This window comes from Schistocerca nitens, chromosome 9, assembly GCF_023898315.1.
Source record: "Schistocerca nitens isolate TAMUIC-IGC-003100 chromosome 9, iqSchNite1.1, whole genome shotgun sequence".
Lineage (NCBI taxonomy): Eukaryota > Metazoa > Arthropoda > Insecta > Orthoptera > Acrididae > Schistocerca > Schistocerca nitens.
In genome coordinates this window covers 358,791,512-358,813,831 of record NC_064622.1, presented here as the reverse complement: position 1 = coordinate 358,813,831, position 22,320 = coordinate 358,791,512, and the positions used below count along the sequence as shown (strand labels likewise).

At 39.6% G+C, this 22,320-nt stretch overlaps 1 protein-coding gene across 1 annotated transcript in view; it reads right to left on the bottom strand.

The window, feature by feature from the left end:
* Positions 1-22,320, bottom strand: part of LOC126203768 (translocation protein SEC63 homolog) — a 190,379-nt gene that overhangs the window by 50,271 nt on the left and 117,788 nt on the right. Inside the window, exon 11 of the mRNA XM_049938137.1 lies at positions 14,674-14,879. Coding sequence (XP_049794094.1) covers positions 14,674-14,879 — 206 coding nt within the window. The remainder of the gene's footprint in view (positions 1-14,673; positions 14,880-22,320) is intronic.

The window sequence follows — 22,320 nt, the reverse complement described above, 5'->3', positions numbered from 1 at the left end:
GGCATATAAACCAGAGCTAGGTCAGTCTGACTTCCCTTCTCTGCATGTGTTATTTTTCGAGCAGTGGAGTGCAATCAAATGAGAAATACAGTAATGAAAAAAATCACATGACCTAACAATTTGTTACAGTTTATCTTTCTTAACTTCTAGCAGTGTACAATAATTAAGTAGGAAGACTGCTGGAATTGTATGAACAATAAATTTCGTGTGAGACGGTGGCAAAGTGCATCACGTGAAATATAATAGACGTCTCTGGTGCTATTGTACGCTTCAAGTTTTATGTGTGTAATACAATGTTCCATGGTGGTTTTATTCAATGTATTTTACCTGGAAGTGCAAATACAGTTACTGGTACTAAATGTCTTATACTCACTGTTACTTATTCAACTGTGTTGACTCTAATACAGATTATGGGCCCGCGATGCATTTGGAATATGTATATTCATAATATAGTAGTGAGGAAGTATTGGAAAAGTTACAAGAAGTGCATGTGCATGAAGTAAGAGTTATCCTTACAAGGCGAATGCAACTCTTTTGTATTATTCTTTGGTATTATTCTTTATGTTAAGAAAGACCAAAGTTACTGTGAAAATGAGTGCAGAACAAATTCTGCAGATTGAACAACTTATAGGTTGCAAAAACTATGTAACATGGAAATTTGCAGTAGAAGCGTATTTACGTTTGGACGACCTATGGAGTGAAGTGGACGGGACAATGGAAATCACAGATCAGAATTATTCAAGTACAAATAGGAAAGCAAAATCAAAGTTGATATTACTGGATGACTCAGTGAATTATGTTCACATTGATAAAGCTGTGACAGCAAAGGAAGTCAGAGACAAATTACGAACAGCATTTCAGGATGTAGGTCTTACAAGGAAAATAGGACTATTACGTGAGTTAATTACCACTCAGCTAGACAAATGCAAGAGTGTAGACGAATATGTCAATAAAATAATAGCTATGTCGAACTGACTGAGAAACATTGGGTTTGAGATTGCTGACAAATGGATAGGGGCACTACTGTCGGCAGGACTGTCCAAAAGGTATGCGCCTATGATTATGGAGCTGGAAAGCTCAGCTATACCAATCATGGGCGACAGAGTTAAAGGGAAAATACTACAGGATGTCAAGAGTACTTCAAGATGTCATGTATTGGAGAAGGAAACTGCATCTGTTCTTTATTAAAAAAACAAAAGAAGGAAATCAGTGAAGTGCTATAGATGTCAGAAGAAGGGGCATATTGCATCTCAGCGCAGAGAAAAAGTAAACCAAAGGTCAGACACACAGCAAGAGGTATGCTGCTGATAGCTCAGAGAGAGGGACCAATTGTTTTTATTCTTTTGGAGATGTGGGTAATTGTCAACTGGAATGGATTTTAGACTCAGGTGCATCTGTGCAAATTGTTAAAGACAAATGTCTTCTTTATGATATTAAAGGTAAGACTCATACAGGAATATCTACTGTTGATGGCAGCAAGCTCCAATGTCATTTGGCTGGGAAACTAGAACTACTTGTAGTGTAAATGGTGAACCCGATATTGTTACAGCACTTGGATGTTCATTATGTAATAAATGTTGTGACTAACCTGCTGTCTGTAGTGGATATGGTCAAGAACAAAAATACAGTCACTTTTGACATGCATGGAGCAAGAGTAATCAATGAAAACAGTGAAATTATAATTACAGCAAGTAACGAAAGGGGTATTTTTAAGTTGGATACCTTTGATAGTAAACACAGAAATGTTAAGTGATTCATTACACTCAACGGAAGGTTTTTTTTTTTAACGGCAGAGCAGACTTGGACACCTACATAGAAAGGGTACGTCTTTTATAAGGGATATGGTAAAGGGAATACAGAATTATAATGTATTCAAGGATCCTTGTGAGACGTGCATAAAAGGAAAACAAGCAAGGCTACCTTTTAAGACTAGTAAAACTAAATCTGCAGATGTCTTACATTTAATCCATACAGATGTATGTGGTCCGATGGAGTGTGAATCCATAGGTGGGAGTTATTATTTTCTTACATTTACTGATGGTTATTCACGATATACTTATATTTATACTCTTAGTTTCAAAGTCCAAGTGAGTGACACTTTTGAGGAATATTATAATTTGGTCGAAAGGTGGACACTAAAGAAGATTAACCCTTCTAGTGCCAAATACGATCTAATCGGATCGTACGGTATGCGTGAAAAGTGCCACGTACGATCTAATCGTACTGCCGTTTTCGCGCACTTTTCTTTCAAACTAAGGCACAGATCATGGTATATCGATGTTGTGAAGACAAATGAAGGTCGAAAGATAGTCGATGCCAATAATCAATATTTTCGAGTTCCAAACACAAGGTTGTTTTTCGTTCGTTTTGAAGGTACTATGGCGCCACCAAGGAAGAAGTCTCGTTTGAGTGCAATGTATACCGCGGAAAGTAGTGAAAGTGAGGATGATTTTGCAGGTTTTTCGGACAGTGGATCAATCTACTAGTGGTGATATCTCATCATATGAGTCATCAATAGCCGAATTTGCACCCAGCAGCAATGAAGACGATGTTGAAGAATTGACTGCAGCCAGCGACACGTTTGCTGAAATTGGAACTGATGAGTTGGACAATCTTGCTCCTCACTGCTTCACGTTTTCAGAATTACTGGGTCCCAAACATGTACCAATAAATGCTACCTCAACTGATTTTTTAACTTGTTTTTTACAGTGCAACTGTTTACGATAATGGCAACAGAAACAAACAGATACGCTCGGCAATTTCTCGAAACAAACCTAAACTTATCAGTGAACTCTCGTGTGAGAAAGTGGTATCCTACTTCTGTGCCAGAAATGAGGGCTTTTGTGGCAATAATATTAAATATGGGACTCATAAAGAAACCGACAATTTTTAGTTACTGGTCCACAGACGAAAATATGGCAACTCCATGGTTTCCCCGCATGTTTTCGCGAAATAGATTTCAGTTGCTCCTAAAATTTTTCCACTTGACAAACAATACAAAATTGTACCCTCCTGGGCATCCAGCATAGGACCCCACTGCAAAGTTTGATATTATGCTAAACATTGCCAATAATGTGTTTCGTCACCATTATACACCTCATCAACAGGTGAGTGTGTTGACGAAAGTCTTGGCTCTAAAACTCATTCTCAACTCATCCAGTATCTCCCTAATAAACATCACCACAGATGGGGTGAAAAGTTCTGGGTGCTATGTGATTCTGTGGTGAACTACTGCCTCGGATTTTATGTGTATCATGGAGCAAGATGTGAAGCTGAGAGAGTGGAGGTAAAAGAGCACGAATTAGGCAATGTAGTTATTACAAAATTACTTGTTCTTGGAAATTACATGAACAAGGGGTACCACATTTTCTGTGACAATGTTTTTACGTCTATTCCAGTAGTGGAAAAACTGTATTCCATGGGAACCTTCCTCACTGGCACAATACGGAGGAACGGAAAATTTCTCCCACCTAATCTTCTTTCCAAATTTGACATTGGGCAGGTCAAATTCTTTAGAAAGGCCTTTGTGCTTCTCTGTGACTTCAGGGAAAAGAAGTCACAGATAAATCCAGCTCTGTTGATCAGTTCCTCCTCTACTGCAAAAGTGTCAGAGAGAAGTATTCGCAAATGACAACTTTGAAGAAACCTTATGTCATATTTCAATATGATAAACATATGGGAGGGAGGGATTCCTCAGATATGACGACGTACTGTTATCTGGATGAGAGGAGACTGTGAAATAATGGAAGAAAGTGGTTTTCGGCATTATTTACAGAATGTTTCTGAATACTTACATTCTTTATAAAGAAAATCTATCTTTGTCCGAGAAACCACTCACACATCTGAAATTCAACAGCAAAATCATCTGCAGGTTGTCCCAGGAGTGGTTCGAGATACAAAACTTAGAATCCACTACATCAAGTGCAAATGCAGCACCCCCCACAGTGTATGGTGCAGAAATACTACCGGGAAAGGAGGAGCGAGCCTGTGATGTGTGCTCTACAAAAGATACAAGGCGACGATCAAGAACAATGTGTGTACTCTGTAAGAAAGGATTACATCCCAAATGTGTTGGTCAACATTTATATGTCAATAAATGATCCTAAAACTCACTTGGTATTATGTTATTTTCTGTTGGAACTGGTGACAAAATTATAGATTTTTTGCCTATTTTTCACATCAGTTTTTTCAGGTTGCATTATTTTCTAAAATATGTGACAGAAAGACACAAACAAATATTATATCATTCAGAATACTATGTAGATTGATAATATGAACACAAATTTTAAGTTCAATTATATTACATGTGGCTGTTTCTGTACAAAAAAAAAACCTCTAATATAAATATTGTTTTCTTTGTATGAGGCCTAATGGTGTACTCTGCTCATATTTCTGTAGCTGAAGGTACTACCTATAAAAGAAGAAAAAAATTAAGGTCCTATGATAAACGGTTCAGATTTTAATTTTAACAAACTTCTGCAATTCACTACAAAATCGCCTGGCACTTTTCAGCTGATACCCTGAAAATCGCATGGCACCAAAAGGGTTAAGATCAACAGGTCTGATAACTGGAGAGAATATATTAACCAGAAATTGAAGACATTTGTGGCAGAAATGGGAATCAGGCATCAAACTACCACAAGGTACAGCCCATCTCAAAATGAGGTTGCTGAGAGGGCTAATAGGACCACTGTTGAAAGAGCAAGGAGCATGATAACTGATGCTGGATTATCAAAAGATTTTTGGGCAGATGTGGTATCAACGGCCATATATATTGGAACAATAGATCAACTACAAAAGCATTAAGGAACAGAACCCCCTATCACATATGGGTAGGAAGGCAACCTGACCTATGCAATATAAGGGTTTTTGGGTATGATGCAATGGCGCACATTCCCAAACAACTGAGAGGAAAATGGGAACCAAAGGCTAAAAAGCACTTTTTTTTAGGCTATTGTGAGAATTCAAAGGGCTACCGATTACTGGACCCATTGAATATAAGGATAGTTACAATCAGATATGTAGTATTCTTTGAAAATACAAAGGACTATGAAGAATCCAAGACTACTAAGTTAATTGCACCTAGTTCTGAGAGTGAAATCTTATGCGAAGAAAGTGAAGAACAAGAAGAGGGCAGTCAAAGGCAAATGGAGAATATTAATGATGACAATGAGTTTGAGGTCGAACAAAATGGAGAGAACAATGTAAGGCGTTCTTCTTGCGTACCAAAACCGAAAGAATATCCAGATTTTGAGATGTATGCAGCCCAGTCTTTTAATGATGAGTCAGCAACAGCAGAAGAAGCAATGATCGGCCTGAACTCTCAACACTGGAAAGAAGCAATGGAGAGGGAATTGGAATCTTTATCTCAGAATGAAACATTTGAGTGGGTAAATACGCTGCCGGATAAGAAACCACTACAGGCAAAATGGGTATTCACTTTGCAGAGCCCCGAAAATTCATCACCAAGGTACAAAGCACGACTCGTAATAAAAGGATATTCACAAAAACAAGGGGTAGATCGCAAAGAAACTTTTTCACCTGTAGTCAAGTATACCTCACTGAGATATCTTTCAAGCCCTGGCAGCAAAACAAAATTTAAGAATTCATCATACCGATGTAAAAACAGAATATTTAAATGAGAAATTGGAGGAGGAGATATATGTCATTCCACAAAGAGAAGTTATGAAAACCAGATCAGAAAGGGAAAAGATCTGGCATTTGCGAAAAAGTATTTATAGACTTATTTTGCTGGAGTCGATGTCTATATAAAACTCTAACAAATATGAATATGAAGCAATCTAAGGCAGATTCCAGTATATACTATAAAATGGGAAGAGAAGGGATAATAATAATGGCAATATGTGTGGACGACTTCTTTATCCTGACTGAAAACGAAATGAGAATTTTTAAGAAACAGCTGCAAACCAAGTTTAAGGTGCATGATTTGGAAAAAGTTAAACATTATTTAGGTATGCAGATCACTAAGGATGAAGAGAGACAAGAATTGAGCACAAATCAATCATTATATACAGCAAAAAATCTTAAAGAAATTTGGCATGAGTGATTGTAAACCCATAACTACTCCAATGGAAGTAGGAATGAAGTAAAACATAAATGACACAGATGTGGAATGTGATAAGAATGTTCCATATTTAGAAGCAGTACGGAGTCTGTTATATTTGTCTCAAATGTCACGACCTGACATTGATTTTGCCACCAACGCAGTGAGCAGATATTGCAAAGACCCACAGGAAAAGCACTAAAAAGCTGTGAACAGGATATTCCCATATCTAAAAGGAACTTCAAACCACAAATTAAGATACAATAGAGAAGGTAATGCAAAACTAGAAGAAGGCTATAGTGATGCAGACTGGGGAAGTGAATTGGAAGATAGACACTTCACTACTGGCTGCTGCTTTAAATTGAGGGGAGGGAGGGGGAGGGGGGCTCATTTCATGGTCCTGTCAAAAGCAAAAAACTGTTGCATTGAATACCATAGAGGCTGAGTATATGGCGTTATCTTACACCACACAGGAAGCATTGTGGCTAAGAATATTAATATGTGAAACAGAACCCAATTTAATAGTGGAACCCATAACGATCTTCTGTGACAATATAGGAGCCATTCGCCTAGGTAAAAATGATGTCACTAGTACTAGGACAAAATATATTGACATAAGGCCCCATTTTATATGGGACCACACAGAGCGACAGAACACAGCTGTGGACAGAAGACATTTTGGCTGACCATCTGACAAAACCCTTGGATAAAAAGAAGTTTGAAAAGACTGTGGGGCTATTTGGTTTATCTTGTGAAGGCAAACCACAAAATGTATGTTCAAAAGGGGGGGTGGGGGGGTGATTGGAATTGTGTAAACAACACATCTACATCTACATCCATACTCCGCAAGCCACCTGACGGTGTGTGGCGGAGGGTACCCTGAGTACCTCTATCGGTTCTCCCTTCTATTCCAGTCTCGTATCGTTCGTGGAAAGAAGGATTGTCGGTATGCTTCTGTGTGGGCTCTAATGTCTCTGATTTTATCCTCATGGTCTCTTCGCGAGATATACATAGGAGGGAGCAATATACTGCTTGAATCATCGGTGAAGGTATGTTCTCGAAACTTTAACAATAGCCCGTACCGAGCTACTGAGCGTCTCTCCCGCAGAGTCTTCCACTGGAGTTTATCTATCATCTCCGTAACGCTTTCGCGATTACTAAATGATCCTGTAACGAAGCGCGCTGCTCTCCGTTGGATCTTCTCTATCTCTTCTATCAACCCTATCTGGTACGGATCCCACACTGCTGAGCAGTATTCAAGCAGTGAGCGAACAAGCGTACTGTACCCTACTTCCTTTGTTTTCGGATTGCATTTCCTTAGGATTCTTCCAATGAATCTCAGTCTGGCATCTGCTTTACCGACGATCAACTTTATATGATCATTCCATTTTAAATCACTCCTAATGCCTACTCCCAGATAATTTATGGAATTAACTGCTTCCAGTTGCTGACCTGCTATTTTGTAGCTAAATGATAAGGGTTCTATCTTCCTATGTATTCGCAGCACATTACACTTGTCTACATTGAGATTCAATTGCCATTCCCTGCACCATGCGTCAATTCGCTGCAGATACTCCTGCATTTCAGTACAATTTTCCATTGTTACAACCTCTCGATACACCACAGCATCATCTGCAAAAAGCCTCAGTGAACTTCCGATGTCATCCACAAGGTCATTTATGTATATTGTAAATAGCAACGGTCCTATGACACTACCCTGCGGCACACCTGAAATCACTCTTACTTCGGAAGACTTCTCTCCATTGAGAATAACATGCTGCGTTCTGTTATCTAGGAACTCTTCAATCCAATCACACAATTGGTCTGATAGTCCATATGCTCTTATTTTGTTCATTAAACGACTGTGGGGAACTGTATCGAACGCCTTGCGGAAGTCAAGAAACACAGCATCTACCTGTGAACCCGTGTCAATGGCCCTCTGAGTCTCGTGGACGAATAGCGCGAGCTGGGTTTCGCACGGCCGTCTTTTTCGAAACCCATGTTGATTCCTACAGAGTAGATTTCTAGTCTCCGGAAAAGTCATTATACTCGAACATAATACGTGTTCCAAAATTCTACAACTGATCGACGTTAGAGATATAGGTCTATAGTTCTGCACATCTGTTCGACGGCGGCAAAGTGCATAATGTGAAATACAACAGACTTCCCTGGTGCTATTGTATGCTCTGATTTTTTTGTGGGTAATATAATGTTCCTTGGTTGTTGTGTTCGATGTATTTTACCTGAAAGTGCAAATATAGTTACTGGCACTAAATGTCTTTTACTCACTACTATTTCTTCAACTGTGTCGACTCTAATGTAGACAAATATGTAAGTTTTTCACCTAAAATTGAAGCCTCTCACCATAAATACTGCTATAAAAAAGGCAGAGACATTGTACGGCAAGAGGGCCTGCTCCTACTTGCTTACACAAGATGGCATTAGGTTCTCTCATAATTATGAAAAATGTACAGCCGCATAGTTTGTTTTAATTGAGTGCAGACAATACTAGCATGTGTTCTTGCTTAAAAAAAAAAAAAAAAAATTACAGCAGCAAACTCAAAAATATGTACACTTGCCTTTTTAGGTTTCTAACAATGATGGACAACATGTAGTAGCTAACACAATTAATTGTTAATTCCAATAAATTGGAAATAGGTGTTGATAGTCTCAGCTACACAGTGAAGTACTTTAATAAAACAGAATTGTGAACAGTAAAGAATTATTCCTAAAATCTGCTATCACTACTTCCACTGCAAGACTGTGTAATAAACTACGTCAAATTGCAATAATGAAATGAATATTTAAGATGTAAATCTGAGTAGAATGAATATTATACCATTGGAAAATGATTTCTTTGTATCCTCCGAACAGTCCCTACAGCTTGGTTTAATGCCACACAAAAACAGAAGTTATCATGATCATAGATAGCACCACAAATGGGTATTTTCGAAGCGATTCAATCCACCATAGTCACTCTCCTGTCCTCTGCATACCTTCTTAAAGGATTTATCTTAGGGAAAGCCAGTATGTCATGTGGCTCTGTGTTGGTATTTGGAACACATGAAAACCCTGCCCTGTAGGTAAAGCACCCAGTAATCAACTTGCTGACTGGAGTAACAAAATGCTGTACTTAATATATTCTTGACCATCTCTGATCTGGTAACTGTACCTCAGCACAAGTAGAATGATGCTGTTGATTGCTATCTGCTGTGACATTTTAGCACACACCTATTTTTGAACTGCAACTGTATCTTTATGCTATGACAAGTCTCATCATTTTCATGAAGTTTGCTACGAAACAATAGCTGAGGTTTCAAGGGGACTTTAAAGTGAACATTCCACTGGATGTGATTACAGAATTGGCAATGTGTTCTAGAACACAACCTCATCTCAAGTACCCTCCTTCTAACCCAGTGCCACACAATCCTTGAAGGTCTCATACATTATTTCAACTATACTATAAATGATAATTAATTGAAACCCTCAGCTGCCGACAGGTGTTGTTGATATACCTCGATGGGGACAGCTGAAAATGTGTGCCCCGACTGGGACTCAAACCCGGGATCTCCTGCTTACATGGCAGACGCTCTATCCATCTGAGCCACCGAGGACACAGATGAATAGCGCAACAACACGCTTCCCGTGAGACCCACATTCCCAACTGTCCACAATCTACATACGTAATGAACCTAAGAGATATTTGCCCATCCACTCATTACTCGCGCACACTAAGGTGACGACTCCTGTAAGAGTTTGGGCAACCTGTCCGCATTCGCACAGACAAAGGTCAATGGCTGGGTAGCCTTTAACTATATATACAGGGTGGTCCATTGATCGTGACTGGGCCAAATATCTCACGAAATGAGTGTCAAATGAAAAAACTACAAAGAATTAAACTTGTCTAGCTTGAAGGGGGAAACCAGATGGTGCTATGGTTGGCCCGCTAGATGGCGCTGCCATAGGTCAAACGGATATCAACTGCGTTTTTTAAAATAGGAACCCCCATTTTTTATTGCATATTCGTGTAGTGCGTAAAGAAATATGAATGTTTTAGTTGGACCACTTTTTTCGCTTTATGATAGATGGCGCTGTAATAGTCACAAACATATGGCTCACAATTTTATGGTGGTATGGTGCTTTGACGACCAATCCACCTGTCATGAAACATTCTACTCAATACCGCTTCAACCGCATGCGAGCTATGTGCCGGACAACCATCATGTTGGAAGTACATCGCCATTCTGTCATGCAGTGAAACATCTTGTAGTAACATCGGTAAAACATTACATAGGAAATCAGCATACATTGCACCATTTAGATTTCCATCGATAAAATGGGGCCCAATTATCCTTCCTCCCATAATGCCGCACCGTACATTAACCCACCAAGGTCGCTGACGTTTCACTTGTCAAAGACATCGTGGATTTTCTGTTGGCCAATAGTGCATATTATGCCAGTTTACGTTACCGCTGTTGGTGAATGACGCTTCATCACTAAATAGAACACGTGCAAAAAATCTGTCATCTTCCCGTAATTTCTCTTGTGCCCAGTGGCAGAACTGTACACGATGTTCAAAGTCATCGCCGTGCAATTCCTGGTACATAGAAATATGGTACGGTTGCAATCGATGTCAAAACCGACATTTTTGAGATTCCCAATTCTTGCACAATTTGTCTGCTATTGATGTGCGGATTAGCCGCGACAGCAACTAAAACACCTACTTGGGCATCATCATTTGTTGCAGGTCATGGTTGACATTTCACATGTGGCTGAACACTTCCTGTTCCCTTAAATAACGTAACTATCTGGCGAATGGTCCGGACACTTGGATGATGTCGTCCAGGATATCAAGCAACATACACTGCACACGCCCGTTGGGCATTTTGATCACAATAGCCACACATCAACACGATATCGACCTTTTCTGCAATTGGTGAACGGTCCGTTTTAACACGGGTAATGTATCACGAAGCAAATACCGTCTGCACTGGCGGAATATTACATGATACCACGTACTTATACGTTTGTGACTATTACAGCGCCACCTATCACAAAGCGAAAAAAGTGGTCCAACTAAAACATTCATATTTCTTTACGTACTACACGAATATGTAATAAAAAATGGGGGTTCCTATTTTAAAAAATGCAGTTGATATCCGTTTGACCTATGGCAGCGCCATCTAGCGGGCCAACCATAGTCCCATCTGGTTTCCCCCTTCAAGCTAGACGAGTTTCGTTCTTTGTAATTTTTTCATTTGATGCTTATTTTGTGAGATATTTGGCCCAGTCACTATCAATGGACCACCCTGTATATGAAGATAGTTCTCAAAGGAACAGATACAATTGATGACCGTGCAGCTTCTCTAGAATAAAAGATAATTAATTGAAACCCTCACCTGCCGACAGGTGTTGTTGATATACCTCGATGTAGACAGCTGAAAATGTGTGCCCCGACCGGGGTAAGCAGGAGATCCTGGGTTTGAGTCCCGGTCGGGGCACACATTTTCAGCTGTCCCCATCAGGATATATCAACAACACCTGTCGGCAGGTGAGGGTTTCAATTAACTATCCTTTATTCTAGAGAAGCTGCACGGTCATCAATGGTATCTGTTCTTTAGAGGACAGTTACTATCTTCATATATATGCTATAAATATCTCAATGCAAGTCCCGAAATAAGATTTTCTCTCTTTCATCTCCTTCCCACATCATCCACTTGTGCTTTTTAAGTAGAGGTAATATTATGAAAAGGATAGATTGCTACTCACCATATAGCAGAGATGTTGAGTTGCAGATAGGCACAACAAAAGCACTTAACAAGTAAGCTTTTAGCCAAAAAGCCGCCTTCCAAATTAGACAACATAATAAACACACACATTTATGCAAACACAACACAGTACCACTGTCTCTGTCTCCGGCCTCAGCAGACAGAGACAGTGGCCATGTGTGTCCAAGTTGCATCTGCACAAATGTGTATGTGTCTGTTGTCTAACGCTGTCCCCATCAGTCCCACTTCACTCCCCGCCATCTCCACAGTCTCCCTATTCCTCCATACTGCCTCTCCTATCCAATTACTTCTTCCAAATTCTTGTATACTCTTCTTCCCTGCATTAGAGTGAGATAAGCGGTGCTACATTCCTATTCTGTGTGCTTGCTGGCCCTTCCTCCCAGCTGCCAACCACTCTTCCTTCCAGAACTCCCTCCGACTCCTTTCTTCCTTCACCCATTCCTCCCGACAGAACGCCTTATCTCAATCAAACTGCAGCGCTAGCATAATATAATCGGGCAGCGCAACATAGCCATGCACATGCGTGTGTACTCTGTTAGGTCTGGAGGAGGACTGATCTGAATTCTTAGCAACATTCTCAGTCATTTACGTGCCTATCAATAGGCACAGAAAAATTTCATGAAAAATAATGTGAAAATAGACTTTTTGGCAAAATAACTGTCAAATTTTTGCGAGATATCTGAAACGATAATTTTGCCACACAAAAGTTTATAAATCTGAGGGCAGCAATTTTTACTAGAATTCGTAATTGATAGTTGTTGAATGTTAAAACCACATGTTGACTTCTAATCTCATCTAGACTGAGGTTAGTGTACAATCTTAAAATGAAAGTTCATTTACCAAGTAACGAACTTTGATGTGACGATGAAAACAGCACCAAATTTGAAGGGGGGGAATCCAAATTTGGCAAAAACAGCACACAATTTGGTAAAAGTTACAGAATCTGGCAAAAAACAAGCCACATTTGTAAAAAATATCACCAAATTTGAAAAACATAATTTGGCAAAAAAAAGCAACAGGAAATTTGACAAAATTACTGATCTTGACAAAAAATAATGCAGAACTTCACAAAAAAAGCAAGACTGAATTTGGCAAAAATTCCTGAATTTAGCAAAACCACCTCCAAATATGGTAGAAGAACAACACTGAATTTGATTAAAACGCAGAATCTGGCAAAATATAATACCGAATTTGGCAAGAACCACAAAATTCACCAAAGACAACTCCAAATTTGAAAGAAAAAGAGTGCCAAATGTGGCACTGAATGTAGCAAAATGTAACACCAAATACAGCAAATTAATAACAATTATTTTGACAAAAATAGCAACAATTTTAGCAAAAATCATACAAAATTTAGCAACAAATAACATTGAATCTGGGGATGAAAACATCAAATTTTGTCACAAATAGATTGATTTTTTCATGTCCCTACATATCAATGAACCAATGCCTCAACTGGAAAGTGAGATGTTACCTTTATTCCCTCTATTAGTTACATTCAATAAATGTATTCCTTCAGGAAATTAGTCATTAAGAATAGCATCAGTCTGCCTGTAGCACTGAAATTCTTGACAACTGACCCTAATTCGTATGGTAACATAAATGCTCAACAGAGAAATACGTAAGTGTGCATGTGTGTGTATAGGGGTTATAAGTTAATATTGTCACATATTTGCCTAATTAACCATTAGACTGCTGTGGACAAGATAATCATCATGCTCCACAGCTTCCCAGGTGCCGACGACATGTTTAAACTTGTCCTCTGAGTTTTCCTAAGCACTACTGATGCATGTACGCATCCCATCCCGTCAAATTTGAAGGGGGGGAATCCAAATTTGGCAAAAACAGCACACAATTGCAAATGAATTGCTTTCATATCTCTGTGAATAAAACAATTCCTACTATTTATCATTAGCCGAAAAGTCAGAGTGTGGGAAATGCCACGCATGGGGGCCTGGGTTCCATTCCCAGCTGGGATGGGAGATTTTCTGCCCTCAGGGACTGGGTGTTATGCTGTCCTCCTCATCATTTCATCCCCATTGTCGGCGCGCAAGTCACCCAATGTGGTGTCGCACTTGATAAGACTTGCACTTGGCGGCCGAACTTCCTGCCTGGGAACTCCCGGCCACTGATGCCATATGCTCATTTCCATTTCCATCATATAATATACATGCCTCTTTGCTATCATTTGCAAAGAACTTTGTTTTGATATCTTGAACTGTTCATGAAGTATTATGACTGTTATGACCATATTTTTCTTGATTTGTAGGTACAGAAATGGGTGCTTTGAGTGCAACCATCTGCTGGATATAAAAACTAAGTTGATAATAAAACGAGATTATATTCTGCTCTCAATTTTAAATAAAATTTCGATAACTTGACCACATTTCATCCACAGCAATCTATGAGCTAAAATCAACCATATGCAAAGTTTATGCAAATAGTTTCTATCCCAGCAAACTCTTTAAAGTTTTGCATAATGCGTTACTTAATTTGATGCAGCACAGTAATTATTACAGATAATGAGAAGGAATTCAGTGCTTTTATCTGGCACACAGACTGTAAGATTTGCAAACATAAAATTTTTCACCAAACAGCTCCTTAGTATCAGATTATAATGGCAGCTGTCTCTCAGCACAGGATGCAGAAGGCACGCCTGTAGCAGCCAAAGCACTACTAAAATAGCTGTAAGATGAAAATTTGCAAAATTATTTTTTACTTACCAGAGATGAGAAAGTTTTAGCAATGATTTTCACAAGTGTTGTGGTAGACAAACAGTAAAAAGCATAAAATTCCTTATAGCAGATAGAGTTTACTTACCTGTTCTTCTTTCTTTGGAGGCTGCTCCTGATCTTCCTGCTCTTTTTCTTTCTCTGCTAAATCTTCCAACATCTCCTGGGGAGGAGCATGTTGTGCTGCCTTTGTATCATCCCCAAAGAGGATGCTCATGTCGTGACGTATTAGTGTTACCGTCACAGTGACAATTGCCCCTGCCGTGTAGACAGTTGGATTTTCATCATCAATCACTGCAAAATACATGAAATAAAACAATGGTAAAATTAAAATTTTGCCATGTAAAACACAGAAAAAAGCAGCTTTGTAGACAGTTAGGAAAAGTAAATATTGTTTGCTTCATTGAAGAGTGTCGCTAGCAGGTTCGGAGAATTTTAGTTGTTAAGTGTCGCACCTGGTGAGCTTGTGGATGATGTGGATTTGACAGCAATTATTATATGAAGGGCTACATTCTTTTATAAATGACGATTCCTTTTGTGTTATACACGTGGAATATTCAAACATGAATGACACAAGAACAGTGTCCTCTTAAAAGAAATAATGCATCAATGCACACTAAAACACTGCAGAATAATGCATAAATAGAAATTATTGGTAAAATGAAAACAACTTTAATTTGATGTTATAATTATCATAAAATAAATACAGAGGGGCCCATGAAGTGTAGACACTCTCTTATAGTTAATATCTTTGGAACAAAATGACATATCATTGCAATTTTGTGGGGTAACTTCGTCCATTGTTTTCTCAACAGATCTTGGCGCATGTTTTCCAGCGGGTGACAGTGCAGCAATGAATGAAGTTAAGACTGTTATCTGAGCAATGCCAGGCGGTACTGAAGCGGTACTGAAAGTACGAAAACATGATGCAGGTAGAAGGACAATGGCATAATGTGTATGGAACTCTGCCACCAACACGTACAACAACTTATCGTATTTGGGGCAAATTTGAAGCCAATGGTACTGTTCAGGATGTACGTAATGAAAGGTCTGGCCAACCAAAAACATCAACTAGTCCAGCTTTCAGTGCTGATGTGTTGCGGAATTTCACTAGGTCATCTCAAAAATTTGATAGTAGGGTGCACGTAAACACGGGGTAAAGTGATCAAGTGTGCAACAAATTCTGAAGGCAGCAAAGTGGTAAGTTTACACCGCAAGCTTGCTGTGTGCTATGAATGAGGGTGACCCGATTTGAAGGATGGAGTACTTTAAGTGGTCCGAAGGCATGCTATATGAGGATGAACAGTTTGCAGGGACGGTTATCTGGTTTTACGAGGCTCAATTCAAACTGAACAGTACTGTAAACTGGCACAACTGCGCATACTGGGCTCCTGAAAACCTTCATGTTCACATGAACAAGCATGTTAATATACTGGGTGTTAATGTGTGGTGTGGTCTGTCATCATGTGGTTTGACTGGCCCATTCTTCTTCGAAGGTACCTTAACTGGTGATATGTATCTTCATATGCTGCAAATGCCAATTTTATCTGTCATTCGAAAGGTGTTTGAAAATGAAAGATTTTTCCTACAACAAGATGGCGCTCCACCTCACCACCGTAGAGATGGCGGAGCCTATCTGGATGAAAATCTATTTGGAGAATGGATAAGTCGAAGAGGGTCTGTTGAATACCCACCATGGTCTCCAGACCTTACACCTCTTGACTTCTACCTATGGAGGGACCTTGAAAAATGGAGTTTATCAACACAAGTCAGATACACTGAATGAGGTACGAGAAACTACTGAGGCATCCTGTGCAGCTGTCACACACATTAGCAACACTGATAGCCATAGTTTGGTCAATAGTTCAGCAGCATCGACGTTGTTTGGCTGCTAGAGAGATAAAATAACCTTCTCCTGCACAAGAATTGTAATGGTATATCAGTTTGTTCCATTAATATGGACTATCAAAGACAGTACACATTTTTCTGGAACCCTCTGTAACACCAACTGCTTACATATATTTATATGTGACCCTTAATTGTTACAAACAAAATATTTTAATATGTCTCAAGTTCAATGTAAGCGGGGTGGGAGGGGTGTGGGTGGGGGGGGGGGTGAGTTACTTGAAAACACTAACCTGACCAGGGCACACAACAAAGGAAGGAAATAAGTAAATAATATGCAGAATATACACGTCATAGTTCTGGGTATATATTCATAGTTGCTGGGCAAAGTTATCCACTGTACTCTCTAACATAAGCACTGAAATTTTGCAATAAATTGTGATTTTAGTGATACGTGTCCCTACTATGTGTGGTAAGAAGAAATGAGGGAACATGGCAGTCACATAATATGTAAGAAATGGTTGATTATGGATTAGGGCAGTTTTGGCTGCTTCACTACCCTGAACATAATTGTCATGATGGTATCTTTATCTTCAAAAAATACAGGCCAATGATTCCACACGATACTTTGACCTCGACACTGTTGAGGGGGCATTGGTGCAGCTGTTGTGGAATGTCTACCACCTACAATTCTGTTTATTCACTACTCCCATTCAAGTGAAAATGTGCTTCTTCATCCACCAACATTGCAGCATACAACACTACAGACTAACGAAACTACCTAGATCATTGTTCCGCTGTTTTGGGCACACTCATGCTTTGGGCACACTCATGCTTCAGAGAAGAGTGCATTGCTTCTTCAGAATGGAAAGAGAGACAGGCTGGGGAAAGTTAGAAGGGAGCGGCAGATCTACATTTACATCTATACTCTGCAAACCACTGCGACGCGCATGGCAGGCGGTACATCCCACTGTACCAATTATTGGGGTTTCTTGCTGTTCCTTTCACATATGGAGCACAGGAAGAATGATTGTTTGACTGCCTCTGTGTGTGCAGCAATTATTCTAATGTTATCTTCACGATCCCTTTGTGAGTGATATGTAGGGGGTAGTAGTATATTCCTAGAGTAATTATTCAAGCTAGTTCCTGAAACCTTGTTAACAGACTTTCTCAGGATAGTTTAGTATACCTTAACACGTCTTCGAGTTCAGTTTCTTCAGTATCTACGTGACACTCTCCCACAGGTTAAATAAACCTGTGACCTTTCATGCTGCCCTTCTCTGTATATGTTCAATATCCCCTGAGTCCTATCCGGTACGGGTCTCTCACTCTTGAGCAATATTGTAGAACTGGTTGCAAGAGTGATTTGTAAGCAATATCTTTTGCAGACTTACTGCACTTTTCCAGTATTCTATTAATAAACTGAAGTATTCCACCTGCTTTACCCACAGCTGAACTTTTGTGATCATTCCATTTCATATCCCTTCAATGTGCTATGCCCAAGTATACGTGTGAGTTGGCTGATTCCAACAGTGACTCATTGATATTATAGTAACAGGATATTACATTTTTTTGTTTTGTGAAGTGCAATACTTCACATTTCTGAACATTTAAAGCAAACTGCCAATTCTGCATCACACTGAAATCTTATCAAGAGCTGGCTGAATATTTATGCAGCTTATTTCAGATAGTAATTATAGTTAACTGCATCAGCTGCAAAAAAATCTGGTTTTACTATTAATATTGTGTGCAAGGTCATTAGTACACAACATGAACAGCAAGCGTCCCAACACACTTCCCTGGGGCAAACCCAAAGTTACTTCTACATCTGATGATGACTCTCCATCCAAAATAATATGCTGTGTCCTCCCTACCAAAAACCCCCAATCCAGTCACAAATTTCACTTGATACCCCATAAGATCATGCTTTTGGCAATAAATGTAGGTGTGCTACCGAGTCAAGTGCTTTCTGGAGGTCAGGAAATAGAACTTCTACTGACTGCCTTGATCCAAAGTTTTCAATATGTCATGTGATAAAAGTGCAAGTTGAGTTTCACATGATCGATGTTTTCGAAATCCATGCTGGTTGGCATTGAGGAGGTCATTACGTTCAAGACACTTCATTATGTTTGAGCTCAGAATATGTTCTAAGATTCTACAACAAATCAGTGTCAAGGATATTGGACAGATTTGTGGATCACTTCTACTACACTTCTCGTAGATGGATGTGACCTGTGCCTTTTTCCAAGAACTGGGCACAGCTTTTTGTTTGAGGCATTTACATCATATTACAGTTAGAAGAGAGGCTATCTCAGCCGCAAATTCAGAATGGAATCTGACAGGGATTCCATTGGGCCATGGAGCTTTGTTCAATTTTAACAATTTCAGCTATTTCTGAACACTACTGGCACTAATATTATGTCATTTACCTTTTTAAACTGGTATGAGGATTAAATTGGGGTAATTCTCCTTGGTCTTCTTTTGTAAAGGAACATGGAGTTAAGTGTTTTAGTTTTTGCTTTGCTACCCTCAATGGACACTAGCTTTGATGCCGCTAACAGCCTTTACATATTACCAGAATTTATTTGGTTTCTGTGAGAGATCACTTAACAACATTCTGCTACAACAGTCACTGAAGGCATCATCACACATTGCTTCCTTGACAGCCAAATGCATGTAATTCAACATATACCTCTATACCCTTTGCTTTGTTTTACACCTATTATCCAGTAACCTCCATTTCTTTGTAAGTTCCTTTACAGTGACTGTATACCATGGAGGTTCCCTCCCATTATGAACTTTTGTACTGGGTATGTATCTGTCCACAGCATGCTCAATTATTCTTTTAAACCTGAACCATAGTTCCTCTACATGCTCCTGTTCTGTGCTGAAAGTTTCAAGTTCCTCACTGAGACGTGACACTACTGACTATTTATCTGGTTTACTGAACATATACATCTTTCTATTTGTTTTAGTTGTCATTTGTACTTTGGAATCATTGTTGCCACAACTGTGTCATTTTCACTGATGCCAGTTTCAATGTGAACATCCTCAAAGAGATCAGGTCTATTTCTTGCCTTTAGATCCAATATATTTGCATCATAAATGAGGTTGCTAATATCTAGTCACGGTAGTTTTCAGAGAATGCATTTAGTAAAGCTTCAAAGTATGTCTTATCATGCCCACCACTAACAAAACCATAATTTTCCCAATTAATTGTTGGATCATTAAAGTCTCCACTGATGATTACAGTATGATTGGGGAACTTACATACAAGTGAACCAAGGTTTAAAGTTTCAGTTACATCAGGACATGAGTCTGGTGGGTATTACAAGGATCCAATAATCATTTTATGCCCATCCCTGATACTGAGTCTTCCCTAAACAATCTCACATGCAGCTTCAGTTACTACCTAAGTGGATTTCAGTTTCTTGTCTACTGCGACAAATACACCACCTCCATTACCTCCTTGCCTATGCTTTCAGTATACACTTAAATTTTCCTCAAAAATCTCCTTGCAATCAACTTCAGTCAGGTTTCATCATTCTGTACCTAGTATTATGTAAGCTTCACTGCTCTTCACGATTTCTTCAAACTCTGGCACTTTGTTGCAATGCTTCGCCAGTTTGCCATTAGAATTTTAATACTCTCACCCGAGGGAGGCATTTCTTTCCATCTTACACAGGTACTTCTGGGTATTCTACAGCTATTGTTAGCTGGATTGGATGGAGAGTCACCTAATCTAAAAAAAAAAAAAAAAAAAAAAAAAACCCTCTTGTGTGCGCCTCACACACAGTCAGCTATGTGAGTAGCAGCCTATGATGTGTAGTGCAATCCTGACCTATTTAGGGGACCCTAGTTCTCAACCCTATGGTGCAAGTCCGGAAAGTCGCAGTCTAGCTTGTTACAGAACTTTTGAAGTCTCTGGTTCAGTCCTTCCACTCAATACAGAACCAAAGACCCACAATCAGTTCTGGGGAAGGCTGGTCTTCTCAGCCTCCTCTGCCAGTCGTGGGAATGACCCAAGAATGACCTCGGAGGCCAGACGACAGACATCATTTGTTCCAACGTGTGCCACAATCTGCTGTTGGTTGCATCCTGTTCCCAAAATAGCTGCTGGAATAGCTTCTTCAACATTTTAAATGAGCCCCCAGGCATACATACTGAGTGCACCTGGTGTCCTTTCCTGTCCCTTGGTGCCATTTCCCTAAGGGGTACCATCATTCGCTGTACATTTGATCTGCTGACAATTAATAGACCCCTACACTTTTGCATTTGTCTCCGGCTGACACCAGACAAAACAGGTTTCTCCAAAACAGGTGGAGTCAGTTTTACTGGCTCAGTTTCAGTTTTAGTGAAGGACAGAACATCAACTTGTTGGTTAGAGGGATTTTGTACTTTCTGCAGAGGAGACAGGATTCACAGGAGAGGATAGTCCTTGAGGCACCTATGTACATTACTCTTGAGAGCTCTTACAACACACCAATTCACAACTGCTACCAATCAAGGTAATTTCCAGAACAGTATTCATAGTGGTGCTGCATTTTGGCTTGTGCAATGTATTACAAGGCTGTGAACAAATAACAGTAAGTTCACTGAATATCTTTTCCTTTACGAAACATGGACCTTGCCATTGGTGGGGAGGCTTGTGTGCCTCAGCGATACAGATAGCTGTACCGTAGGTGCAACCAAAAGAGAGGGGTATCTGTTGAGAGGCCAGACAAACATGTGGTTTCTGTAGAGGGGCAGCAGCCTTTTCAGTAGTTGTAGGGGCAAAAGTCTAGATGATTGACTGATCTGGCCTTGTGTAACATTAACCAAAACGGCCTTGCTGTGCTGGTACTGAGAATGGCTGAAAGCAAGGGGAAACCACAGCCGTAGTTTTTCCCAATAACATGCAGCTTTACTGTATCGTTAAATGATGATGGCGTCCTCTTGGGTAAAATATTTCGGAGGTAAAATAGTCCCCCATTCAGATCTCCAGGCAGGAACTACTGAGGAGGACGTCGTTATCTGGAGAAAGAAAACTGGCGTTCTACGGATCGGAGTATGGAATGTCAGATCCCTTAATCTGGCGGGTAGGTTCGAAAATTTAAAAAGGGAAATGGATAGGTTAAAGTTAGATATAGTGGGAATTAGTGAAGTTCGGTGGCAGGAGGGACAAGACTTCTGGTCAGGTAAATACAGAGTTATAAATACAAAATCAGATAGGGGTAAAGCAGGAGTAGGTTTAATAATCAATACAAGTTTATATGACAACTAGCTCCATAGATGACGAAGAGATTGATGAAATGTAGGATGAGATAAAAGAAATTATTCACATAGTGAAGGGACACGAAAATTTAACAGTCATGGGTGACTGGAATTCGACAGCAGGAAAAGGAAGAGAAGGAAACATGGTAGGTGAATATGGAATGGGGGTAAGGCCGGTATTACACTATCAAATTTCTTTGTCAAATATCTTTGCCAAAGATATTTGATGGTGTAATAGAGAACTTTGTCAAATCCAATCTTTGATCAAATCTAGGGCCTCACTGTAGATTTGATCAAAGAAGTTGCTTGTATTCTGTTCACTGCAATGTGACATGTTACCACAAGGAGTGCTCTAGCATCGCTGCAGCGTTCTGTCGTCTGTAGTGTTTTTATAAACATTGCCGGTAAATACAATTGGTATGTGCCGACAACTACAAAATTAATAGAGATGTATGAAGCTGATGAGGCACTTTACAACATGAAGCACAATGAATACAAAAACAGATTAAGAAGATTGGAGACCTGACCTGACCTGACCTGACCCAACCCTCCCCTGTAGCAAGGAATTGGAGTGTTACAGTGAGCCTGTCTTCTGCAGATGTAGCAGTTCTTAAGTGAATATTGTGCTTTGTGATAT